The sequence below is a fragment of the Chiloscyllium punctatum genome, chromosome 37 (genome assembly GCF_047496795.1).
Source record: "Chiloscyllium punctatum isolate Juve2018m chromosome 37, sChiPun1.3, whole genome shotgun sequence".
Lineage (NCBI taxonomy): Eukaryota > Metazoa > Chordata > Chondrichthyes > Orectolobiformes > Hemiscylliidae > Chiloscyllium > Chiloscyllium punctatum.
In genome coordinates this window covers 47,831,134-47,858,228 of record NC_092775.1, presented here as the reverse complement: position 1 = coordinate 47,858,228, position 27,095 = coordinate 47,831,134, and the positions used below count along the sequence as shown (strand labels likewise).

The following is a 27,095-nucleotide window of genomic DNA, read 5'->3' as shown; positions in this document are numbered from 1 at the left end:
TTACTAACACCACCACCTTATGCACCTCAATCCCATCTAGTCTAGCAGCCTGTATCTCAGTATTCTCCTCAACCACATTGTCTTTTTCTCGTGTGAATACTGACTAAAAGTATTCATTTAGCACTTCCCTTATTTCTTCTGACTCCATGTACAACTTCCCACTAGTATGCTTGATTGGCCCTAATCTTACTCTCGTCATTCTTTTATTCCTGATATACTGTTAGAAAGCCTTAGAGTTTTCCTTGTTCCTATCCAACAATGACTTATGTCCCCTACTGGCTCTTTTTAACTCTCTCGTTAGGTCTTTCCTGGCCAATTTGTAACTCTCTCAAGAGCTCTAACAGAGCCATCACATCTCATCCTGACATAAGCCGCCACCTTCCTCTTGACAAGTGATTCAACTTCCTTAGTAAACCATGGCTCCCACGCTCAACAACTTCCTCCCTGACAAGTCCTCAAATTCCTTTTTGCAACCATAATGCATATGTTCTATACCAACAACCCTGTTACTCTCGCTTCTATCCAGAATTATCTTTGCAATCCTTTCCTCTACATCTCTGGAACTAATCGGAGGCCTATAGAAAACTCCCAATAGGGTGACCTCTCCATTGAGTTTCAGAGCCATGCATTCATGCTGCAGCTATACACAACTCTGGTGCAGCCACACTTGGAGTATTGTGTACTTTTCTGGTCACTGTATTATAGGAAGGATACTGAAGCTTTGGAAAAGGTTCAGAGGAGATTTAATGGATGTTGTCTCGTATGGAGGGAAGATCTTAAGAGAAAAGGCTGAGGGACTTGAGGCTGTTTTTGTTAGAGAGAAGAAGGTTGAGAGGTGACTTAATTGAGACATAAGACAATTAGAGGATTAGATAGGATGGGCAGTGAGAGCCTTAGTCCTCAGATAGTGATGGCTAGCATGAGGGGACATAGCTTGAAATTGAGGGGTGATAGATATAGGACATTTGTCAGAGATAGTTTATTTACTCAGTAGTAGGGACGTGGAACTCCCTGCCTGCAAAAGTAGTAGACTTGCCAACTGTTAAGGGCACTTAAATGGTTATTGGATAAACAGATGGTTGGAAATAGAATAGTGTAAGACAGATAGACTTCAGATTGGTTACACGTGTTGGCGCAAAATCGAGGACTGAAGGGCCTATACTGTGCTGTAATATTCTATGTTCATAACTCTGTTACTTCACTATTACTGGGTCAACATCCTGAAACTCCCTAACAGCACTGTGGGTGTCCCAGTAGCTCACTCTATATTCCCCCCAAGGGCAATAAGTGGTTGGCGATAAATGCTGGCCTAGCCAGATGATCCTGCAGTCTACGTATGAATTTTGTAAACATGATGTTGTTACTGATTAAAACTACACTTTTAAATTTTATCTTCCCCTTCACACTCATGCTTTTTCTGTTCTATATGTGACAAAGGTAAGCATTGATCTGTGTCACCTTTGAACTCACAACAGTGGCTTACATTTGTGGACATAAACTATGCAAGATACTTTTCTTTAAAGTTCCAATGTGCAGAAAAATTAGGTAGCTGCACCAAGATTGTAAGTAGGTCCCATCAGAGATTCAAAGCACAAATTAGAGCAGACAATTAGCCCAGAGCTCTGAAGAATAGAGTTTTTCAAAAATCCCATAGATTATTCTTTAAAAGAAAGGGATCAATGTCAGAGTATGAGAAATAGGCTTGGGTGCTGGGATTGATGGATTGTTAATTGTGCATTTTAATTTTTATTTAACCTATTAACAATCAGAAATGTTATTACAGACCTCTGGAGCAGGTGAGATTTAAACCCGGGGCTCTTGATACAGGGGTAGGGACACAACCACTGTGCTACAAAAGAGCCGCATCAAATGTACTTTTCTTAATTTAACCCATTTCTCTAATCAACCTGTTCAGCTATGTTATTACACATTTCTGGAGCAGGTGGAATTCAAATCCAGGCTTTACGGTCAAGGATGGAGCTTACAGCAACAAAACATAAGAGACCTTGCAGAAGTTTATAAAATCATGAGAGGTGTGGATAAGGTGAATAGGCAACATCTTTTCCCCAGGTTGAGGAGTCCAAAACCTGAGGGCAAAGGTTTAAGGTGAGAGGGAAAGGATTCACAAAAGACCTCAGGGGCAACTTTTTCAAACAGAAGGTAGTGTGTGTAATGGAATGAGCTGCCAGAAGAAGTGGTGGAGGTTGGTACAATTACAACATTTGAAAGGCATCTGGTGGGCCACATGCTGATGAATAGGTCGTGATTAATTTAGGATATCTGGTCAACATGAACAGGTTGGGCCAAAGGATCTGTTTCACTACTGCATATTTCTACAACTCTAAAATGTGACCATTGTTTTGCTTGCATGTACATTAAACACAGCCCCCATCCTAGTGGATTTTTTAAAATTGACAAACACCAACAGCACAAAATGAAAGGGATATCTCCAATCTACTGGAACAAAAATAAATTTAAATTGCCTCCTTTAGTTTAATAAAAATTTAAATTTTCTTGAAGTTGGCAATTCCCTCCAGTCCCCCCACTCTGTGTTCACACTTCATGGAAGGCCCCTTATCAGTACCCTATGTGCTCTCTCTCCAAGAATTCCTAGGTGAGCTCAGAGACAGAAAGGAAGTGGGTCTGAATAGCCACTATACAGACTCGCTGAAGGCCAAGGAACAGGTTTTTGGATCAGGCTATGTTCTCCCATGCCAGGTGGCCAAGGATCAGCAGGGCTAAACTGAAGTGCAAGCTTGACGATGGAAGAGGAACTGAAACCACTAATATTCAAAGTAAATACAAACATAGATTCCTCCAGTCCACAGAAATTGCAGGCAACTCAGAAAACCCTGAAACATAGAAAATAGGAGCAGGAGCAGGCCATTTGGCTCTTCAAACCTGCTCTGCCATTCGTTAAGACCATGGCTGATCATCCAACTCAGTGCTCTGATCCTGCTTCCTCCTCATACCCTTTGATCCCTTTAGTCTAAGAACTATGTGTAATGCCCTCCACACCAAATCCCTATGGACAAAGGGAGGACGTCTGCATGGATAACCTTCATAATAGAACTCTGCTTCCTTTAGATGGCCAAACAGAATGCCATACTGTGCCTACATGGTAGGTGGTGAAGGATATGTCAACCAACAGCCTGTACATGAAACTTCATGGTGCACAAGAAATTTTCAAGAAATGGCTCCATTTGAGGGGCCGAAGTTTTCAATGAGATAATGAGGTGCCACACTGATGAGGACTCCTGTCTGGAGGGGATCGACTCAGACAGAAATGCTGCACACTCCTGAGCCTCGAAATACTCAAATGCAGTTTGGGACTAAGTACTACATCGTTGGATTTTGGATGGTATTGGTTACAAGTTGGATGCTTACCAGGAATTCATGGTGTGGCAGACAGCAAACTTGTTACAGAGCACTGCATCAGGCAGAATTTTACTCCTAATATCCATAATTTCCTCTTCAAAATCTCAGTAAAACTGACAAACTGAAACACAGGATATATAAATAACTTCAGTTAATAGATTACCAAACTATAAAAAATATTTTTTTTCAAGAAATGCTAGTTAGGACTGCTGCCTCAAAGAACCAGAGACTCTGTTCGATTTCAGCCCTCAGGAAACTGCCTGTGTGCAGTTTGCACATTCTCCCAGTGTCTGTGTGATTTCCTCAGAGTGGTTTCCTCCCACAGTCCAAAGATGTGCAGGTGAGGTGGATTGGCCGTATTAAATTGCCCATAGTGACAAGAGGGGAGTAGGTTAGGTGGATTAGCCATGGGAAATGCAGGGCTACAGGGTGGAATGCTCTTCGTTAAGTCGCCATGGATTCAACGGGCCAGACGGCCTGCTTCCACACACTATGCTTTGATGATTTGGTTACTTAGCTAAAGTTGATATTGCATTCACAACAGATAGCTGACAAAACCTAACTGAGCCATTTAAGCAAGTTAATCGCTGACTGTTGTTTATCATATCCAACAGATACATATTTTAGCCTACTGAAACACGAAACCTTCACACAGCTGGAACTGTCATTCATGCAGCTCACCCAAGAAATCTGATATTTTGATGGCGGAACAGTGGAAGAAATTCTAACCAAGGAAACATTAACCATGCCATAAAGGTTGAAGTCCCATATACATACACACTTTCCTTTTTATGCATATAATGAATGTCTATGTGTCGCACATTTTTAGCAGAAGAGTTGTGAAATGGTGCAAATATGCAATTTTGTACATACATGATGCAGTTCCAATCTGCTTATTTTGGCAGAACTGAATCAAACCGAGCATACTTTGAACACACTCTCTGCAGCTGTTAAAGTAGCAAACATTAAATAATGACAGTCCAACTGTGGCGTGAAGCTTATCTTAACTCAGGGTATGAATGTGATGTGCAAGGGCAGTAATAGACGGAAGTGCCCACAATACCACAGGGTAAATTATGTTGAGATAGGCATGACATAATCAGAACCCAACTTTTAAGTATCAATAATGTTCCTCCTCGTGGTAGCAAAATGCTGCCAAAATCAAGTACAAGTAAATATCAGTGAAATAACTCCACCGCCAGTATGCCATCACCAAGTCACCTTCATTTACACATGGAAAGTCTTTAACACTGATCCAACTCAGAGTGTCAGGAATGTCTGACACTCCTGGTTTTACCTGTCAGCCAGGGCTACCTGAGTAGACCAGGTTGACAGCCCCAATTGGAGAACTCATACTCTATCAGGTCCACCTGGCTGACATTACAATCCCTCCAGTCAAAGCCATTTTAACCATCCATTTGCATAGTCCTGTCAGGCAGGCAGTGTCATAACTGAGCTTTTGAGTGTTGAGATTCCTAGAATAATTATCACATGCTCAATCCAACCTGACTCTAGCTGTTAGTGTGACCCTAACTCAACTGCTGGACCAACTCATACTGTGATGCTGGGTCCAACTTGTTCTCAATAGTTTCCCCAAGCATTACTGTCAACTCAATGCTAATTAGCTAGCACCAATAGACTTCCTAGAAAATGTCAGTTCTGATGCTCAGAGTGTAATGCTTATAACCTGGAGGTCAAGCGCTTAATTCTTTTAGTTTGTAAAGTTAATGCAGTCATACTGTTCATAGCTGTGGGCCAAGAACTCCAGGTCCAAACCCCATCTCTTCTAGAGGTACTTCATAGATATATTAATTTAAAATATATGTACCTCTTATAAAGTAAATGTGTTCTTTGGTTTGTATATTGCAATGAGCTACCAATGTATGCTCTTCTTTGGTTTTCTTATAACAAGTTTCCTTTGATACAGCAAGCTTTCAAGTGTTAATACATAGACAAAATATTTTTCTAAAGTAACCTCATTTAAAATGACACTGTCAAATGTCAGAGAACACATGTTCTATTTTCATGCTAAATTCTTCAAAAATCAGATTAGACTTTTGTTCCTTTTGTGACTGAATGAGTATCAAACCACACCTTCACTGGTAGATACAGGGTGAAAAAGTGTCACATTTTAAAAGGGGCCTAGAAAATTGGTTGTTTGTCTGACATTAAATATAGACTTGAAAAATCTTATTCTTGTTTAAGTTGGAGAAGAGTAAAATAAATGCACGGGTCCAAATTCTATATCATTAAGATATGTCTAGTGTGTTCAGGTCCATTATTTGCAGATGCTGCACTATGTGGGAAATCCTAAATGCTCCTGGCAGTCTGAATGATCACTTGTGCAGGAAGTGCCTTTCGCTGGAGCAACTTGAGCTCTGGGTTTTGGAGCTTGAGGGGCAGCTGGGGGCACTAGCATTTGCAAGACTGAGGGGTTCATGGACAGCCAGTTTCAGGATGTGGTCACCCCTCAGCTTAAGAAAGTGGAGGTAGAGAGGAAATAGGTGACTGCCAGAAGGAAGGAGACCAGACTGTAAGTGACAGAATCCCCCAGGTGCAAACCATTATGCAGCCTTCAAAAATAGCAAGAGTGACCGTTCCTCTATGACGGCCAGACAGGGCCAAGGACATGGCATTGTGGGTGGTCCAACTGCTGGGGTTGTGGTGGAGGAAAAAAAGTGTGGGAGGGCAATAGTGGTCAGGGATTTGACAGTGAGATTGAATAAACAAATGTTTCTTCAGCCATAGACATGACTCCAAGATGGTTTGTTGCCTCTTGGGTGCCAGGGATAAGAACATCAGGTACAAAACATTGTGAAGGTGGAGAGTGAACAGCCAGAGATTGTAATCCATGTTAGAACCAATGACAACAGAAGAAAGAGAAACTAAGTCTAGCAATAGACTTTAGGTTGGAGTTAGGTAGGCAATTGTAAAGCAGGACTTCAAACATACTCATTTATGGATTACTCCAAATGCCATACAATAGTGAGCATAGTGAAAGAGGGACAGATCAGATGAAAGCCTGCCTAGAGAGATGGTACAGGAAAGAGGGCTTTATATTCCTGAGACAGAGAGACAATTTCTGGGGGAAGGTGGAACCTGTACAAGTTGGATGGGTGACTTGGAAAGAAATAAGAGCCACATCTTCATTGGGTGTTTTGCTAAAGCTCCTGGAACAGACTTAAACTAAATTGGCAGAGAAAATCAAAGTAGTTCAGAGGGGAGAGAAGGTGAGATAGAATTAACAGCTAAACGCAAGTGAGTCTGGAAGGCAGAGAAAATATAGACTGGATACTAAAGAAACAAGTTTAGCTAGGCTAAATGGAATATATTTTAATGGAAGGAACCGGAGAGATTAAACTGATGAATTGAGAGCATAGACAGGTACATGGGAGGAAAATATCATAGGTTTGACTGATATTTGGCTGAAAAATGGGCAGGATTGGCAGTTCTTCAGACAAGATAGAGGGGGGAAACAGAAGAGAAGTGGGTTTGCAATATTGGGTAAGGAATCAATTAGGAGAAAGTGAGGACTGCAGATGCTGGAGATCAGAGCTGAAAAATGTGTTGCTAGAAAAGCACAGCAGGTCAGGCAGCATCCAAGGAGCAGGAAAATCGACATTTGGGGCATAAGCCCTTCTTCAGGAATCAATTAGAACAGTGGGGGGAGGATATCTTGCAAACATCATCAAATGAGGCCATATGGAGTCATAGAGATGTACAGCACAGAAACAGACCCTTCAGTCCAACTCATTCATGCCAACGAGATGTTTGAACCTAATCTAGTCCCATTTGCCAGCACTTGGCCCATATCTCTCTAAAGCATACCTATTCATATACCCATCCAGATGCCTTTAATGTTGTAATTCTACCAGCCTCCACCACTTCGTCTGGCAGCTCATTCCACACACACACCACCATCTGCATAAAAGAGTTTCCCTTCAGTTCCCTTTTATATCTTTCCCCTCTCACCGTCAATCTATGCCCTCTAGTTCTGGACTCCCCCACTCCAGGGCAAAGACCTTGACTATTTATCCTATCCATGCCCTTCATGATTTTATAAACCTCCACTGGGTCATCCCTCAGCCTCCGAAGATCCAGGGCAAACAGCCCCAGCCTATTCTAGCTCTCCCTATAGCTGAAATCCTATAACCCTGGCAACATCCTTGTAAACCTTTTCTGAACCCTTTCAAGTTTCACAACATTCTTCCGATAGGAAGGAGACCAGAACTGCACGCAATATTCCAAAAGTGGCCTAACCAATGTCCAGTACAGCCACAACATGACCTCCCAACTCCTGTACTCCATGCTCTGACCAATAAAGGAAAGCATACCAAACACCTTCTTCACTATCCTATCTATCCGTAACTCTACTTTCAAAGAACTAAGAACCCACACTCCATGGTCTCTTTGTTCATCAACACTCCCTAGGACCTTACTAATGTATTAGTCCTGCTAAGATTTGCTTTCCCAAAATGCAGCACCTCGCATTTATCTGAATTAAACTCCATCTGCAACTCCTCAGCCCACTGGTCCATCTGATCAAGATCTCATTGTAATCTGAGGTAACCGTCTTCGCTGTCCACTGTACCTCTGATTTTGGGGTCATCTGCAAATTTACTAACAATATCTCTTATGTTCACATCCAAATCATTTATATAAATGACAAAAAATAGTGAACCCAACACCGATCGTTGGCACTCCACTGGTCACAGGCCTCCAGTTTGAAAAACAAACCTCCACCACCACCCTCTGTCTTCTACCTTTGAGCCAGTTCTGCATCCAAGTGGTTAGTTCTCCCTGTATTCCATGAGATCTAACCTTGCTAATCAGTCTCCCATGAGTAACCTTGTCGAACGCCTTACTGAAGTGATACAGATCTTGACCACTGCTCTGCTCTCATCAATCCTCTTTGTTACTTCTTCAAAAGACTCAATCAAGTTCATGAGACATGATTTCCCACGCACAAAGCCATGCTGACTATCCCATATCAGTCCTTGCCTTTCCAAATACATGTAATTCCTGTCCCTCGGGATTCCCTCCACCAACGTGCCCACCACCGATATCAGGCTTGTCAGTTCCCTGGCTTGTCCTTTCTTAAATAGTGGCACCACATTAACCAATCGCCAGTCTCCTGGGACCTCACCTATGACTATCGATGATACAAATATCTCAGTAAGGGGCCCAGAAATCACTTCCCTAGCTTCCCACAGAGTTTTAGGATACACCTGATCAGGTCCTGCAGATTTATGGGTCAGAAAAAACAACACAAAAGGGGCAAACAAATTGTTGGGCTGTGAGCTACAGATCTCCCAACTGTCAGGCAGAGATAGAGGAACAAAATTGGAATTAAATTTCAGGGAAATTGACAAATAATGTAGTAATAGTAGGGGATCTGAACTACCCAAGTATTGGGATAGTTTTCGTATGCAGGACAGGGAGGGAGCAAAATTTTTAGTGCATCCAAGAAACTTTAGTGCATCCCTCAGCACATAGTCCTGCAACTTGGAATGTGCCAGTCTGCAACACTCGGTCACTGTCAACTCCTTGCTCTAAAAGACCAATACAATTCAGGCAGACCAAAGAGTGTCTTTCACCAAGTTGATGGCCCTCCAGGTGTAGTAGATATTTGTCTTGGTGTGCACCCCAGGGAACAAACCAGATAGCACAGAGTCCTGCAACATGGATAAACCTCAACAAAAATCACTGCATCTCTCTCCAAACTTCCTCTGCCAAGGCACATTCAGGACAGAGATGTGTAAAAGTCTTTATCCCCCTTCAACCACTTCAAGGGCAGTGTGCAGTCGGGCAGGGAGCCAAGGTATATATGAAGAGTCTCACAGATAGTGCACTTCTCGCCAGCAATCAAGCAATATCCTGGTGCTTTTGGAAAGTTCTGGCGATGAGGCATTCTGCCAAATGACTTTGACAGTCTGCTCAAGAAACAGCCCAACAGGATCCATCCTCTCCTTTTCCCACTGGTCTCAAACTCACTGCGTTCTGACCACTTCCTGATGGACTTGTTGTCAATGGTGTTTTTCTTTAAAAATTTCTCCTTGAAGGACAGATGATTCAGAACAGTCCAACTACTTGAGGCATTCCGTGGCAACTAGGCCAGACCCATTCTTTGCAAAACAGGGGACAGGTAGAACCTCAGTACATAGTGACACTTGGTGTTTGTGCACCGAAGGTCTATGCAAGCTTGATGCAGCCACACACAAAGGTGACCATCAGGATGTGGGTGGTGTTGGGCACAGCAGAGTGCCTCACATTTCACGACCAGGTCTTTATCTGCAATGAAGAAAGCACGGTGCTCCCAAAAGCTCAGTTTCTGCCTCAACTTGGTGATGCGCTCCACCCAGGTTTTGCACATGCCCCAGCCTCTCTGAACCACATTCCCAGCACCTTAAGGAATTTGTCCTGACAGTGAAGGAATAAAGGATCGGTCAGCCCAGTTCTGAAAGAACATTGTCTCGCCTTTGCCTTGATTTATCTTGGTCCCTGAAACCAGTTTGAACTGGTAATCCTTCTTTAAATAAGGAGACAAATTGCACACACAATATTATTGGTATGGTGTCACTGATTCCCTATCTAACTTAAGTATAACATGACAATACTGCGAGATGTTAAAGGGTTAATTTGCTCTGCTGACATGTAAGAAATTGGATGTCCCAGGGGGTGTGGTTTCCTGTCTTGCAGGCAGGATGTGACAATCTAATAACACACTATTTGGAGGAATAAGTTAATCACACGCTGCTTTCACTCCCCTCATCCAATTCATTGACAAAAATTGTAAAAGGTTGAGGTCTCAGCACAGACCTCTGCAGGATGACACTCATCAAATCCTATCAAACAGTAAAAGATCAATTTATACATACCCTCTACTTTCTGCCAGTCAACCAATCTTCTATCAAAGCTCATATTGTTATGCCCAGTACCATTAACTCTTACTATACGCAATAACCTTTTCTGTTGCACCTTGACAAATACCTTCTGGAAATCTAGGTACAGTAAGTCTATGGGCTCTGATTATTTACAATGTATGTTATCTCTTCAAAGGCTCAAAGAAAATTGGTTAAATATAATTTTCTTTTCACAAAACCATGCTGATTTTTTCGTGGTCACCTTATGTTTTCTAAGTTCTTAGCTTTAGCCTCCTTAATGATTGAATCAAATAACTTCTGCAAAACTGATATCAGACCAACTGATCTGTTGATTCCTGTCTACTGCCTTTTTTCCTTTTGAATAGATGGTAATATTTGCTACTTTCCAATCTGATGGACAACTAATATACATACATCAACTACCTCACTGACTTCATCTTAGGCTAAATCAGCATCCAAGGACTTGTCAACCTGCAGCTCCATCACTTTGCTCAGCATTTCCCTGTTGATTGTCGTTTCACCATTTTTAAATAATTTTCCTTCCATCCACCTCCTGATTTATAGCTACTGCTGGGATTTTTTTATGTCTTCTATATTGAAGACAAAAGCACATTTTGACAGTATTAGGCAAGAACTTTCTAAAGCTGATTGGAAAATGTTCACAGGTAAAGGGTCTTCAGAACTGAGATAACGAGAGTCCAGAGACAGTATATTCCTGTTCGGGTGAAAGGAAAGACTGGTAGGTGTGGGGAATGCTGGATGACTAAAGAAAAGGTTGGTTAAGGAAAAGGAGGAAGCATATGTCAGGTATAGACAGGATAGATCGAGTGAATTCTTAGAAGAATATAAAGGCAGTAGGAGTATACTTAAGAGAGAAATCAGGAGGGCAAAAAGGGGACATGAGATAGCTTTGACAAGTAGAGTTAAGGAGAATGCAAAGGGTGTTTACAAGTACGTTAAACACAAAAGGGTAACTAGGGAGAGAATAGGGCCCCTCAAAGATCAGCAAGGCGGTCTTTGTGTAGTGCTGCAGAAGATGGAGGAGATACTAAATGAGTATTTTGTATCAGTTTTACTGTGGAAAAGGACATGGAAGATATAGAGTGTAGAGAAATAGATGGGGACATCTTGAAAAATTTCCATGTTACAGAGGAGGAAGTGCTGGATGTCTTGAAACGCATTAAAGTGAATAAATCCCCAGGATCTGTTCAAGTGTACCCTAGAACTTTGTGGAAAGCTAGAGAAGTGATTGCTTGGGTCCTTGCCGAGATATTTGTATCATCGATAGTCACAGGTGAGGTGCCGGAAGACTGGAGGTTGGCAAACATGGTGCCACTATTTAAGAAAGGTGGTAAGGACAAACCAGGGAACTATAGACCAGTGAGCCTGACGTCAGTAGTGGACAAGTTGTTGGAGGGAATCCTGAGGGATAGGATGTACATGTATTTGGAAAGGCCACTACTGATGAGGGATAGTCAGCATGGCTTTGTGCGTGGGAAATCATGTCTCACAAACTTGATTGAGTTTTTTGAAGTAACAAAGAATTGATGAGGGCAGAGCAGCAGGTGTAATCTATATGGACTTCAGTAAGGCATTCAACAAGGTTCCCCATGGGAGACTGGTTAGCAAGGTTAGGTCTCATGGTATACAGGGAGAACTAGCCATTTGGATACAGAACTGGCTCAAAGGTAGAAGACAGAGGGTGGTGGTGGAGGGTTGTTTTTCAAACTGGAGGTCTGTGACCAGTGGAGTGCCACAACGATCGGTGCTGGGTCCACTACTTTTTGTCATTTCCATAAATGATTCGGATGTGAACATAAGAGGTATAGTTAGCAAGTTCGCAGAGGATGCCAAAATTGGGAGGTGTAGTGGACAGCAACGAAGGTTACCTCAGATTACAATGGGATCATGATCAGACAGGCCAATGGGCTGAGAAGTGGCAGATGGAGTTTAATTTAAATTAATGCAAGGTGCTGCATTTTGGGAAAGCAAACCTTAGCAGGACTTATACACTTAATGGTAAGGTCCTAGGGAGTGTTACTGAACAAAGAGACCCTGGAGTGCAGGTTCATAGTTCCTTGAAAGTAGAGTCGCAGGTGGATAGGCTGGTGAAGAAGGCATTTGGTACGCTTTCCTCTATTCGTCAAAATATTGAGTATAGGAGTTAGGAGGTCATTTTGCAGCTGTACGGGACATTGGTTTGGCCACTTTTAGAATACTGCATGCAATTCTGGTCTCCTTCCTATCAGAAAGATGTTGTGAAACTTGAAAGGGTTCAGAAAGGATTTACAAGGATGTTTTAAGGGTTGGAGAATTTGAGCTATAGGAATAGGTTGAATAGTCTGGGGCTTTTTTCCCTGAAAGCTGAGGGGTGACCTTATAGAGGTTTATAACATCATGAGGGGCAGAAATAGGTTAAATAGACAAAGTCTTTTCCCTGGGGTGGGGGAGTCCAGGGAACACAGCCCCAGCCTGTTCAACATCTCCCTATAGCTCAAATTCTCCAACCCTGGCAACATCCTTGTAAATCTTTTCTGAACCCTTTCAAGTTTCACAACATCTTTTCACTAGGAAGGAGACCAGAATTGCACGTCCAACTATACAGATCCCATATTCCCCAGTACTGAAGACAGTGCCCCACATACTACAACTTACTTCTCCCACACCAGTCTTTCAGCACACATTCATTTCTCTCATTCAACATGTATTATCATAGCATCTAGCTATTTAGCACAACTAATTTGAATTCTGTAATGTTGCATTTCCACGATATTTCTGTCGTCAATACAGTTCATAATTCTTCCAGCTCTCTGCGTAACTTGGTTCATTTTCAAACCTGGTTGCAAATTCCTATTTTGTTTTTTTCTTTGTCTTTTCACCTTGCTCAACATCTCTCTTCTTGTTTCCTCTTGACCTCTTTCTCTTACCATGCATTCAAAAACAAAGAGGTAAATATAAAGAGGAAGTATGGAACAGCTTGCATATGCAAAGAAAATACTGAAAAGACATACTTTGATAGTTTAGTGAAGAAAGATATCTGAAATAAACTGCAAGACACTACACTAATAGTGCAGGTGATGAAGACAGAGAGCCTTCTGTTTAATATGCAACTGTACTGTCACTGCAGCTGTCTAACTCAATTATTGTATTACATCAAACACGTCTTTACATGCAAGGCTACCGTTTTCAGTGAAATGCAGCATCACTCATTTTGGCAACTGAAACCTGTACACATTCCACTTTTATGGCGAACCTTAACAGGTCAGAACCTGCTGTGTATGTTAAATTACAATAATGATCGACTCAAATCACCATCCACTGGCATCTAAAATTAGTATTCAACATGCTTATGCTCCCAGTGAACAACCTTACAAGAAGAGTTCAAAGTTGAAGTTATAGAACTGTACTGTATAAACCATCTCTAACTCATTCTATACATGCAATACCTGCATTAAGTGTGCTGTCTTGCTCAATTTGCTTTAAAATTACCATGCTTGAATTCATTTCTCCTGAAAATAATTGCAATTCTGTTTCAGTTTTTAGTGCCTCTGTTCACATGGCTAGATTATCTTCTTCATTAGCAAAAGGGATGTCTATGCTTAAGAATAGTACACTTATCACTTTTAGCACTTACTGTCAAGCATCAATCATCCCCAAGTCAAGCACTGCAGGAAACCAGGCAGATATAGCACAGAAGGTATTTTATCTTCATAAACATGGCTGAATTTGCTCTCACCAGTCTCCAAATGTAACAGTTTAAAACATTCACATTTATGTTGAATATTTATGTTGAATACTTCCATAAAGGCAAGTCACTGATAGATGGAAGATAAAAGATTCTGCCATTACCTGTAGCTTGCTGATGTTACCAATACTTTCTGAGTTACAGTCGTTAGATTTCATTGTCAGCCTCTCTTATTCGTAATCTGTTTTTAAACCACAAAGATTAAATTAGTTTATGGGGTTTTTGACATTCTGGATAAAACACCGATAAATTTAAACCATAAGCTTTTGCGCATTCAAGCAAATTGCCAGCTCTAGAAACTTGACCCAGGAGAAGGCATTCTGGATTTTTGTTCTGGTGATGACAGTGATAGTTGTGGAGGGCAAGTTTAATGGGAACAGTGGGGGGAGACCCCAGAAAATGTTTGCAGCCGACTAGATGTAGATGTGGAATGGGCGAAAGGCTGGCCTCAGTACACCAGCACTTTGAGAAAGAGACAATAAAACAGCTCTCAACTTCTCACCCTCTCAACACTCTTCATGCCCCATCCATGCCAAACTACCCCAGTCCATGTCCCAACTGACCAGAGCACATTTTTATTCCCAAAGGTTTCCTCAAGTTTTACTTAAGGGCTACTTTTTGATTTACAAGAATCACTTTTCAGATTTCAAGGATTCCTTTGTCATTCTTGTTAACTCATTTATTCAGTGATGCAGCCACATTGCAATAATATATTCTGCACTTTTGCTGACTCACACAGAAATAGAATGGGAAGAACTCATCAACATCATCAATAGTTAGATTATAAGATTTCTAATCAGAAGGCCGCCATTTGGTCCCTCAAGTCTTCTCAGCTATTAAATGAGATCATAGCTGATCTCATATTCCACAGCTCAACATGCTGCCTTTTACCCAGCACCCTTCCTTCCTTCCAGATTAAAAATTTGGCTATCTCAACCTTTTTTTATATTTAACAAACCAGCCTCACCAGCCCTCTGTGATAAAGAATTCTACAGATTCATCACTCTCAGGAGAAATTCCTCATCTGTGTCTTAAATGGGCAACCAGTTACTCTGAGAATATGCTGTATCATTCTACACTCTCCTAAAAAGGGACAATAATCTCTCTTCATCTACCCTCTCAAGCCTCTTGAGAATCTTATATGTTTCAATATTGTCTTCTCTCATTCTTTTGAACTCCATTTTGTCCAAAGTCAACATACTCAACTTCTACTCATTAGAAAACCTCTTTACATCCAGAATCAACCCAGTGAACTTTGGACTATTGCAACGTTACTATATCCTTCATTAGATAAGGGGACCAAAATGCAATCCTCACCTAAAATTAAAGCCACATTACAGAAGAAAAGCATTCATTTATAAAGAAACCTTTGCCTGTTAACTGACACAAAATAACAAGCATATGTTTGCAACCTTTTTTTTAAAATGGTAACTTGACACACTTCTACATGCAAAACGCCATCATCCTAAACACAACTCCTGAACGCAGGGTCAAATTCTTAGAACTCCATATTTACGATTCAACTATAATATCTGCTCAACAAGCTGAATTCATTCAAGATAACTCTTGTTTGTTAATTATATAAACAATCTGAATGAGAATATAGGAATCATGGTTAGTAAGTTTGCAGATAACTCCAAAATTGGTGGGACAGTAGACAGTGACTAAGGTTGTCAAAGGTTATAAAGAGATCTTGATCAATGAGGCCAATGGGCTGAAGAGTGGCAGATTAAGTTTAATTTAGATAAATGCTAGATGTTGCATTTTGGTAACACAGGCAAGGGCAGGACTTACATAGTACATACAGGGCCCTGTGGAGTATTGTAGAACTGAAGGACCGAGGAGCTCAGGTACATAGTTCTTTGAAAGTTGCATCACAAATAGACAGGGTGATAAAAAAGGTATTTGGAATTCTTGTCTTCATCACTCATACCATTGATTTTCAGAGTTGGAGTGTCATGTTAGAGTTGTAGAAGACATTGGTGAGGCCATTTTGGACTGTGTACAGTATAGGAAGGATATTATTAAACTAGAGAAAGTGCAGAAAACAACAATGTTATGGGATTGAAGGACTTGAGTTTCAGGAAAAGCTGGATAAGCTCCACTGGAGAGTAGAAGGTTGAAGGATGACCTTATAGAGGTTTATAAAATCACGCGGAGCACTGATAAGGCAAATAGCAAAAAATCTTTTCCTCATAGCTGGAAGTTCAAAACTAGAGGGTATAATTTGAGATGAGAGGCAAGAGGTTTAAAAGGGACAGAAGGACAATGTTTTCACACAGAGATTGGTTCATATCTGGAATGAGCAGCCAGAGGAAGTGGTAGGTGCAGGAACAGTTACAACATTTAAGAGACAGTTGGACAGTACCTGAATTAGGAAAAGTTTAGAAGAATATGGGCCAAGTGCAGGTAAATGGGACTAATTTAGTTTGGGAAACTTGGTCAGCATGGATGAGTGAGACCGAAAGTATCTGTTTCCATGCTGTGTGACTCTTTTCGCAAGTTACGTTCAACAAGGGATATTAAATATTTGTCACCCTAGCTATTAATGCCCATTTTTTCCAGAACTTTTTTTTGTACAAAGGAGGAGACCTCCAATTTGATTTAGGAAAACATACATTTTGTCTTATCTGAACATTACGTTCTCTGAAACATGACAAAGGTTGTTGCCTCAACTTGTACACAGAGATTTTAATCAATATTCATGAAAGTGACTTTTTCCACCAACCATAAATAAAGAACGAACTTGCAATAAAACAGTGTCATTCCTATCCTCTGGATGTCAAAAAGTGATTCACAGTCCATAAATTATTTTGTTTTAAAACTGTAGCCACTGTTCTAAAAGAGCCGATGACAGCCAGTTCATGCAAAGCAGCATCCCACAAACAGGAGCAGGCAGGGAGGACGAGTTTGGTTTGAAATTGTGTTCAGCATAGCCTGGTTGAACCAAAGGATCTATTTCTGTGCTGTATGACTGACAATGGGATAAATATTCAGATAATCTGTTTTAGTGAAAATAAACAGAAGATTTCTATTGATCTTATTTAAATTGTGTCACAGAATCCTCTACATTCAGCTTGAGCAAATAAATAGGACCTTAGTTTGATTTTTTATTTTTAAAAATGCCATTTCTAAAAGGACAAAAATGTCTCAGGGTTACACAGAAAAGTTAGGTTGCATGATGTATCCAAATCTCTGGAATGTGGTTTGAATTCATGATATTTAAATTTGTTGGGTTGCATTTTCAATCCGCGGTCATAAGCTGATGCATGGATTGTTTCTAAGTCCCATCCTAGCACACACCAGTGATTGACATGGTGCCAGATAGGGCAGATACCGCATTGACAGTCTTTTAGTGGTACCAGCTGCAGCTTGTGTGTGTAACCTGGCTCAATGGGAGTGATTTTAAAGATTAAACATTGCTTTGATTGAGGTTGCCATTGTTTTACGCAATACAGCGGACAGGACACCAGAAGCCTCAAAGTCCAAATAAGTGCTCAAATGCTCATTCATCTGCTACATAATGGCAACTTTGTGCCACCACATGAATACCTCAGTCTGACCTGCCCTGTCATTTTTCCCTCCAAGACTGTAGGCCAGCAAAAAACCTTTTATGTTTCCATCAGGTCCAGACTCATTCTTTGCCCTTCCAACCTGATAACGCTCTTAGAGTCATAGAGATGTACAACATGGAAACAGACCCTTCGGTCCAACCCATCCATGCTGACCAGATATCCCAACCCAATCTAGTCCCACCTGCCAGCACCCGGCCCATATCCCTCCAAACCCTTCCTATTCATTTACCCATCCAAATACCTCTTAAATGTTGCAATTGTACCAGCCTCCACCACTTCCTCTGGCAGCTCATTCATTACACGTACCACCATCTGCATGAAAGAGTTGCCCCTTAGGTCTCTTTTATATCTTTCCCCTCTCACCTTAAACCTATGCCCTCTAGTTCTGGACTCCCCCATCCCAGGGAAAAGACTTTGTCTATTTACCCTATCCATGCCCCTCATAATTTTGTAAACCTCTATAAGGTCACCCCTCAGCCTCCGACACTCCAGGAAAAACAGCCCCAGCCTGTTCAGCCCCTCCCTATAGCTCAAATCCTCCAACCCTGGCAACATCCTTGTAAATCTTTTCTGAACCCTTTCAAGTTTCACAACATCTTTCCGATAGGAAGGAGACCAGAAATGCATGCAATATTCCAACAGTGGCCTAACCAATGTCCTGTACAGCTGCAACATGACCTCCCAACTCCTGTACTCAATATTCTGACCAATTAAGGAAAGTATACCAAACGCCTTCTTCACTATCCTATCTACCTGCGATTTCACTTTCAAGGAGCTATTAACCTATAGTCCAAGGTATCTTTGTTCAGCAACACTCTCTAGGACCTTACCATTAAGTGTATAAGTCCTGCTAAGATTTGCTTTCCCAAAATGCGGCACCTTGCATTTATCGGAATTAAACTCCATTTGCCACTTCTCAGCCCATTGGTCCATCTGATCAAGGTCCTGTTGTAATCTGAGGTAACCCTCTTCGCTGTCCACTACACCTCCAATTTTGGTGTCATCTGCAAACGTACTAACTGTACCTCTTATGCTCTTCAATAACTTTAACTGCCAGTTAAAAATCAAAAAAACTGCAGTTGCTGTAAATCAGAAACAAAATCAGAAATTGCTGGAAAAGCTCATCAGTTCTGGCAGCATCTGTGGAGAGAAATCAGAGTTAACATTTTGGGTTGAGTGACTCTTCCTCAGAACTGATGGAAGCTAAGAAAATGGTTTATATAGAGAAGTTAGGGTGGGGGAAGGGAATAAGGAGTAAAAAATGGATGGAAATAGAGACCAAAGGGAGAGAAGAATAGTTGGACAGACAAAGGAGTGGATTTCAATCCTGCTAGAAGAGTGAATAGCTATTAATGGGGACTGTAAATGGCTAGTAATAGTTTGTGAACAATGGTCGGCTGTGAGGTGGGGGTTGAGGTAAGTATGTGGGAGACCTTAAGTCCTTAAGTTGTTGAATTATATATTAAGTTCAGAAAGCTGCAGGGTCCCTTGGTGGAAAATGAGGTGTTGTTCTTCCAGCTTGCACTAAGCATCACTGGAGCACTGCAGCAAGCTTGAGGCAGAGATGCTGCAAGGGAAAAGGATGGTGTGTTATAGTGGAAGGCAACTGGGTCTTTTTGCAGATAGAGTGTAGTTGTTTTGTGAAGCAGTCACTCAGTGTACGCTTCATTTCCCTAATGCAGAAGAAACCACATTGTGAGCAGCGAATGCAATAAACTGGAAATGCAGATAAAGCCCTGTTTCACCTGGAAGGTATGTTTGGGCGCTTGGATACTGAGGAGGGTGTTACACCGTCAGCGAATGCAGAGGAAGGTGCTGTGGGGCAGTGGGGGGGCAGAGTGTTGCGAGTGAAGAAAGAGTGGAACACAGGGTATCCAAGAGGGAACAGTCCCTGCGGAAGGCAGACGAGGGAGGCGAGGGGAGGGGTATAGATGGCTAGTGATGGCATATCACTGGAGGCGGCAGAAATAGCGGCTATGATCTCTGGATGTGAATGCTGGTGGGATGGTAGGTAAGGACAAGGGGGATCCTATCGCTGTAGTAGGAGAATGGGGTGTGAGGGACAAAGTGTGGAAGATGTTTTGGATCAGGCTCAGGGCCCTGTAGACCACAGTGCTACAGAATCCTTAGTTGAGGAAGGAGGTAGATATCTCAAGAGGCTCCCTTGTCGAAGTTGGCATCACTGGAATAGGTGCAATGTGGACAGAGGAACTATAAGATTGGAATAGAGTCTAAAAAGGAAGCAGGGTGTGAGGACGTATAGTTAAGGTCGTTGTGGCAGTGGGTTTACAGTAGATATTGGTGGCCAGCCTATCCCCAGAAATGGAATCAGAGATGTCAAGGAAAGGAAGGGAGGAGTCAGAGATGAACCAGGTGAAAATGAGGGCAAAGTGGAAATTAGAAGCAAAATCAATAAATTCTTTGAACTCTGGATGAGAGAGGAAGCAGCACTGATGATATCATTGATATACCAGGAAAAGAGTTATTGGTAGGGGTGAAATAGGACTGGAATGAGGAATGTATCCCACAAAGAGACAGGCATAACTGGGGTCCATGCGGGTACCTATGGCCACTCTTCTGACCTGAAGAAAATGAGAAGCGGAGCTGTTCAGGGTAGGGACGAGCTCAACTAGGCGGAGGAGGCTCGTGGTGAATGGGGACGGTTCAGGCATTTGTTTCAGGAAGAAGTCGTCAGCCCTGAGACCATCTTGCTGATCATGTAAAGGAACCACATGTCTATGGTAAACCAGAGGTAGCCGGTGCCCGCAAGCTCGAATTTCTGAAACTAGTGAAAATCTCAGAGGATTTGTGGCTGTTAATGGTTAGGAATTGGACTAAGGGAGAAAAGATAGAGTAGGAAGACAAGATAAGTGGGGCAGAACTAGGCAGAGTCAGTGAGTCTACCCAGGCAGTCCTGTTTCTGGATTTTGGGAAGGAGGTAGAAGCGAGCTGTGCAGATTTGGGGAAATTATCAGCTTGGAGGTAGTTTGAGGTGGGGAGGAGATCAACAGATGAAATGAGGTTGGCGACCGTATTTGATACAGTGACCTGATGTTCCATCGTGGGGTCATGGTCCAGAGGAAAATAGGAGAAGGTAAATGAGAGCTAGCGCTCAGCCTCTGCAATGTAATGGTCAGTCCACCAGACAACAACCCTTACCAAGAGGTTTAATTACAAAGTCAGGGTTGGATCTGAGAGCATGGAGTACAATCAGTTCTCTGGAGGATAGGTTGAAATAGCAAAGGTGGGAGCAGAGAAATCGAAGTGACCAATGTCACATCCACAGTGCTCAATTAACAGGTCGGGTGCAGGAAAAAGGCCAGAGGGAGGAATCCAGGTAGAGGGAGAATGTTGGAGATGAACGAAAGGGTCTGCAGGATGAGGCAAGGACTCTTGTCCAAAGAAATGGGCACGGAGGCAAAGGCGATTGAACTCTTCTTCAATGTCATGTTGTGTCAGAAATTCAATAAACTGGGGACACAGAGGGATATAACAGAGACCTCTGTTGAGGACATAATGTTGAGGATCAGAGAGCAGAAGGTCAGGACGGATTGCGAATACACACCAGGAGATGTGGTCAGGGGGAGGGATGGAATCAGTGAGAAGACGACGCAAGGAAGGTGCAGAGGGCCATGGGTACTCTAAGTTTTTGCATCTTTAGTGCCTTGATGCCTGAAAGAATAAGGAAAAGATTCTGGTAAAAATGCTGAATGAGTCGGAGGATGAAGTGGAACTGGGGAGTGGTGTAGCCCTAAGCCAGCGTGATGTGATGCTTTTGGAGAGAGGTCGAGACTGTGCATATGACGATTCATGTTACTACTGTGGATCCCAGGATGTGGCGATATTAGCTGTCTGTCAAACATTGAACATCACAGAGATTAACTGCCAGTTCACTGGAGGTGAAAAAGCCTCTCGAAATCTGCCAGCCCTCCTTTAAAAACTACAGCACATCAGAGACATTAGAAGGCTAACATACTACCTGAGGGCATTATTTTCAAAATATTTCCTATCAAGCATTTCAAAGTCTACCTGTAATGTTTTATGAACATTCAGATAGTGTGATAATGCAGTGACTATAGGTATTTCAGGATTTCCACAATATTGCCTTCACAAGGGTCCCTCTAGTGTTGTTACCCTACATACAAGCACACAAATACATATCATTATACATACCTGACACCATCCCACCCACAGATTTTTGAAGCAAAAGACAATCAACTATGTTTTCCAAGAAGAGAACAATGGTAGCAATCTCCCAATAGCACAAAGGAACAATTCGCCACATGCAATGTTATCATCTAGTTAATCAATAGTAATATAATGATACGGATTTGTAGATATTTTCCTAAGCAAACTGTTCAGAGATTATTACACACTTTTGGAGCAAATGGGACATGCATCCAGGAATCATGGCTCAGAGATAAATGCAGCAATTATAATTTAACCTCGTGACATTTCCACAGTAAATCATTCACTGAAACCAGAAAATATAATCTTCAAAATCTATTCAACATGGTAAGCTTTGCATTATAGACAGGCAGGAGGCTGGAATAACAGAGCAAGCCAGGCAGTATTAGGAGATGCAGAAGTCGATGTTTCGGGTGTAACCCTTCTTCAGGATTGAAGGAGCATTACACACAAAATGTCGAGTTCTGCACCTCCTGATGCTCCCTGGTTTGCTGTGTTCTTTGACCCTCCTGCTTGTCTATTTTGGATTCCAACATCTGCAGTTTTTTTTAAATCTCTAACCAAGCTTTGCATTTTTAGATTAGATTAGATTCCCTACAGTGTGGAAACACGCCCTTCAGCCCAACCATTCCACACCGGCCCTCCAAAAAGTAACCCACCCAGACCCATTTCCCTCTGACTAATACACCTAACATTATGGGCAATTTAGCATGGCCAATTCACCTGACCTGCACACCTTTGTACTATGGGAGGAAACCGGAGCACCCGGAGGAAACCCACGCAGACACTGGGAGAATGTGCAAGCTCCACACAGTCAGTCACCCAAAGCTGGAATTGAGTCCAGGACCCTGGAGGCAGCAGTGCTAACCACTGAGCCACCCTGCCACCCCTTGGCAGAAAAAAGTAAGGAGGCAAAAGAAATTAAACTGTACCATTTTAAATGGAATGAAGGACGCACTTGGAATTCACAGAAATTGAAGGTGGTACTAAAAATATATCCCATAGCATCATCAAAAATATATCGCATAGCATCATCAAAAAACTCACCCAAGTCCAATGGTCATATAAACAGAACAATAATAGGATAGAACAAGCCATTCAGCCTGTTAAGCCCATGTCCCCCTTCTACAAGAGCAAATTAGCTCGTCCAACTACCCCACTTTTCTGTGCAAAATATTTCTATGCTTGCCCTTTTGAACCTGCCTCCACCATCTGCTTACACATCATATTCCAGGGTTACCTACCTTTTGTCAAAATATCTTCCCTTATGTCGACTTTAGATTTTTTACAATCACTTCAAATTGATATCCTCAGTTTCTTGAGCATTCAACCAATCTTCGCTATCTGTTCATTCAAGATCCTTGTTCTTCAATTTCATGATTTTTTCATTTATATTTGTGGGATGTGGGTGTCTCTGGCTGGCCAGTATTTGTTGCCTGTCCCTAGTTGCCCATGAGAAAGTGGTGATGAGCTGCCTTCTTAACCATTGCAGTCCACCTGCTGTGAGTTGACCCACAATGCCATTAGGGAGCAAATTCCAGGATTTTGACCCAGTGATAGCGAAGGAACAGCGATATATTTCCACGTCAGGATGGTTAGCAGCTTGGAGGGCAACTTGCAGCTGGGGATGTTTCCATGTATCTGACCTGACTGATGACTACCATCCCCACATACATTCCAACACATCCATTTGGTTGAATGAAAATGCAGTGTGTTGGTTGTGCATGCAGCTGGCATATGCTGTAGTGTCATATTGAGGTCCTAGTGTGCAGCAAGACATTGCCACTGCCAGATAGAGATAAACAAACAATCTGTTGTGCGTGTCTGTGCAAAACAGCACATCAATTGACAGTCCTGATAACCCTTAACATGTAGGTGCTTCAGCCAGAGTTTAACAGGCAAGGCAATGCAAGGATGTTGCAAGTATGCACGTAGGAACTAAGTGAGCAGCTCTAGGATTCATCCTGGTCAAATTTAGGCACCTGTTCCTGTGCACTATGTCCTCACAGCAGCAATGCTGATTGCTGGTGCATCTTGCAATGCAGGTCTGTGCTTCCTAAGTGCCCTGCAAGTGGATCAGACAGGTGCCATGAGGACTTTGAGGGGTTGACAAATGTCAGATGCTAACATGCTAATGTCCATGGATCGTGCATAAGAAGCTGTTTGGTGCTGAGCAACATGGAGGCCACTCATAGCTAGCAGCAAGCTAAAGTGACCAGGTCCACCACTGACTTCCTTGTCAAGAATATTTCGGTGCTAAGGTTATTCATCTTGTTTCGCAAGGTAACAGTTGAATATTAATAAGGTGAGTTTTGGTATTTAATAAGCAATGATTTCTCTTCATTGGCAACTCACCATTGCCTACTCAAATTCACACCTTGCCGCTCGAAATTCATAAAAGATGCAGTAAATTGCTTCCAACATTGAAAAAGGCCGCGCCACACCTTTTGCACAATTCTGCCACAAATCTCACCACAGCTTATGTGGTTCTGACATCTATAACATTCCACCCGTGGACTTACATAGCAAAAGTGTATACTACGTAATCACACTTGATCTTCAGTTACAGAAAAAAAAAGTACTCTCTTGGAATATTTTTAGCTGTATATCAATGTCCAACTTCCACTTTCCAACTTATATTCCAAAAAACTCAAAAAGTGGTCTCTTATACTTGGAGACTGGGAGAAGGAGAAATGGTTTCTCTCAGAGGGGTTTGTGGAGTTCTGTTTATCAGAGACCAGGTAGGCACAGTAATCAAAACTTTTTAATGCTGAGTCAAATAAATTCTTCATTTGACAATTGGAGTCTAAGAGTATAGAGGCAGATAGGAAAACAGCTTTGAGACCACAATTAGATGAGCCATGAAAGTTGTTTTCATCGGTTTAAGGACCTGCTTCAGAAAAATATGATAGTCATAAATATAGAAAAAGTCAGACTGGTGGTCGTGTGTATTAGATTAAGTCCTCAAAAAATAGGCAACAACCAGGTGGAGGTAGGCAAGATGCTGTGATCACAAAGACTGAGGGTCCCACGATAGAAATGATCTTGATTAATGTCTTGAGAAAACTGAGGAATACTCCAAAGCCCACAAAAATAACTAAACAACTTGCCTTTAACAGGCCCACTTACAGACAGTAGATCTGTGTTCTTTGAAGTTCAATTTAAATCACAGAATCCCAGATTTCAACATTAAAAAGGGGATATACTACAACCACTGTGAACACTGTATAGTCAACTCCTTTCAAAATGCATCTGGCCACTGTGCCAGTGTTAATGGAGTGGTAAGGCTACCAACCCTATTTTGATGCAGTACTTGAAAGTGAGCCTTCTGGGTCTATTTACTTTAAAAAGGATACCTTAAAGAAGGAAGAAATTGTTTCATGATTAGAAGGTCCGATGGTTGATATGCTGTACTTTGCAACTTGTGCCTCATCCACTTTCTTCCTTCTTCCCTACTGACAGGCATGTCTGAGCTTTGCATGCTGCAGAATTGTGTAAAATAGAAGCTCAACATTTACATTTATTCCCCATCAATTTCACGAACATGAATTTTAAATTATGGATACTAAGAAGTTTGATATTCAGAATCAAAGTTCATTTATCACTGAAGCAGCAACGCTAGGATCAGTTCTTTTTGTACAATTCAAACAAAACAGATCAACCAGTAAGAGAACCATAAACATACAGGAATTGCCTTCAGTGCTGGATCCTGAGGCCTCAGGAGTGATTGTTCAGAAACCTGTGTATTACGGCATTTTCTCATTTTCTTTTTCAATTCCTTTTACATTTTACTGTAGGTATGTTCTTCTCCAATTAAAAATGGGTTCAATCCTGATGCTTCCTTACAGTTTTGTACTCCTGAAATTCTCCACCTTGCATTTGTTTCTAGTTTCTAGCTCCTTGCCACCCCACACCTCCCAAATGATTTTCCCCCATGTCACTACATGATCCCATGCCTCTCCTACTGGGCTTGCCTCTTCCTAGGATTTTACCCTTAGTTTAGCTAAGCTGCCAGTCAGCCATCTTCAGGTCCGATAGGAATTTTAGAGGCTTCTGTATTATTGAATGGAGAAAGAACTTCTAGCACAAACACAATTAATTTAAGATAGACCAAATCAGGATGCAAGAGCTCAACTTTGATTGAATGTTAATATTGGGGAAGCAATGAGAAAGCTAGGGCACGAACAGTTGTACAGATGATGGGAATGTGAAAGTTAAGGTCTTTGAATTCAGAGTTAAGAATATAAAGAAGGTGCCAAACATTGTATTTAGATATCAACAAAATATAAAAGCAACAGTTTTTCATATCATAAGTGCATGTGTACTGAGGTGGACAGCGCATAATCAAAACTAAGACAGTGCATAAAATGGGCTTGACTTGTATGCTCAAACCGTAAGGAAGTATGTGAATGCCAGATTCATCAGCCACACCCACAAGGTAGAGCAAAACATCACCTGATTACAACGTAATGCCATCCATGCTCTCAAAACCAATCGCAACATCATCATCAAGCCAGCAGTCAAAGGAGGAGCCATCGTCATTCAGAATAGAACAGAATACTGTAGGGAAGTGTATCAACAACTGAACAACCAGGAACACTACAGGCAACTACCAGCCAATCCGACCAAACAGCACACCTGTGAACTAAAAACATTGATCAGGACTTTTGATCCAGTCTTTCAGGGTTCCCTAAGCGCCCTCATCCCACATACTTCTCGTGTGGGTGACCTCTAATGCTTTCCGAAGATACACGAAGCCAACACACCAGGATGTCACATCATGTCAGGCAATGGGACCCTGTGTGAGAACCTCTCTGACTATGTCAATGGCATCTTTAAACCCATTGTATAGAGGACCCCCAACTTCTGTCGCGACACTGCAGATTTCTTACAGAAACTCAGTACCCATGGACCAGTCGAAACAGGAACATTCCTCGTCACAATGGACATGTCAGCACTCTGCACCAGCATCCCCTATAATGACAGCATCGCGGCAACAGCCTCAGTACTCAACACCTACAAGTGCCAATCTCCGAGCACCATGCTATAACTCATCTGCTTCATCCTCAACCACAACATTTTCACCTTTGACAAGCAGCTCTTCATCCAGACACAGAACAGCCACGGTGACCAAATTTGCATCCCAATAAGCCAACATCTTTATGCAGAAGTTCGAACAAGCCTTCTTTTCTGCACAGGACCTCCAACCAACACTTTACACCAGATATATTGACAATATTTTCTTCCTTTGGACCCATGGTGAGGAGTCACTAAAATAATTACACAGTGATATCAACAAGTCTCATCCCTCCATCAGACTTACCA

The 27,095-nt window shown here is 41.9% G+C and overlaps 1 protein-coding gene across 7 annotated transcripts in view; it reads right to left on the bottom strand.

Annotated features, from left to right (window-relative positions):
* Positions 1-27,095, bottom strand: part of dnmt3bb.1 (DNA (cytosine-5-)-methyltransferase 3 beta, duplicate b.1) — a 284,701-nt gene that overhangs the window by 240,571 nt on the left and 17,035 nt on the right. For 6 of the 7 annotated variants that reach the window (XM_072556783.1, XM_072556785.1, XM_072556789.1 and 3 more), the window contains exon 2: positions 14,112-14,188. The exons of the other annotated variant lie outside the window; for it this stretch is intronic. In XM_072556783.1, the coding sequence (XP_072412884.1) occupies positions 14,112-14,165 (54 nt within the window). In that variant the 5' untranslated portion in view covers positions 14,166-14,188. The remainder of the gene's footprint in view (positions 1-14,111; positions 14,189-27,095) is intronic. 7 annotated transcript variants of the gene reach the window in all.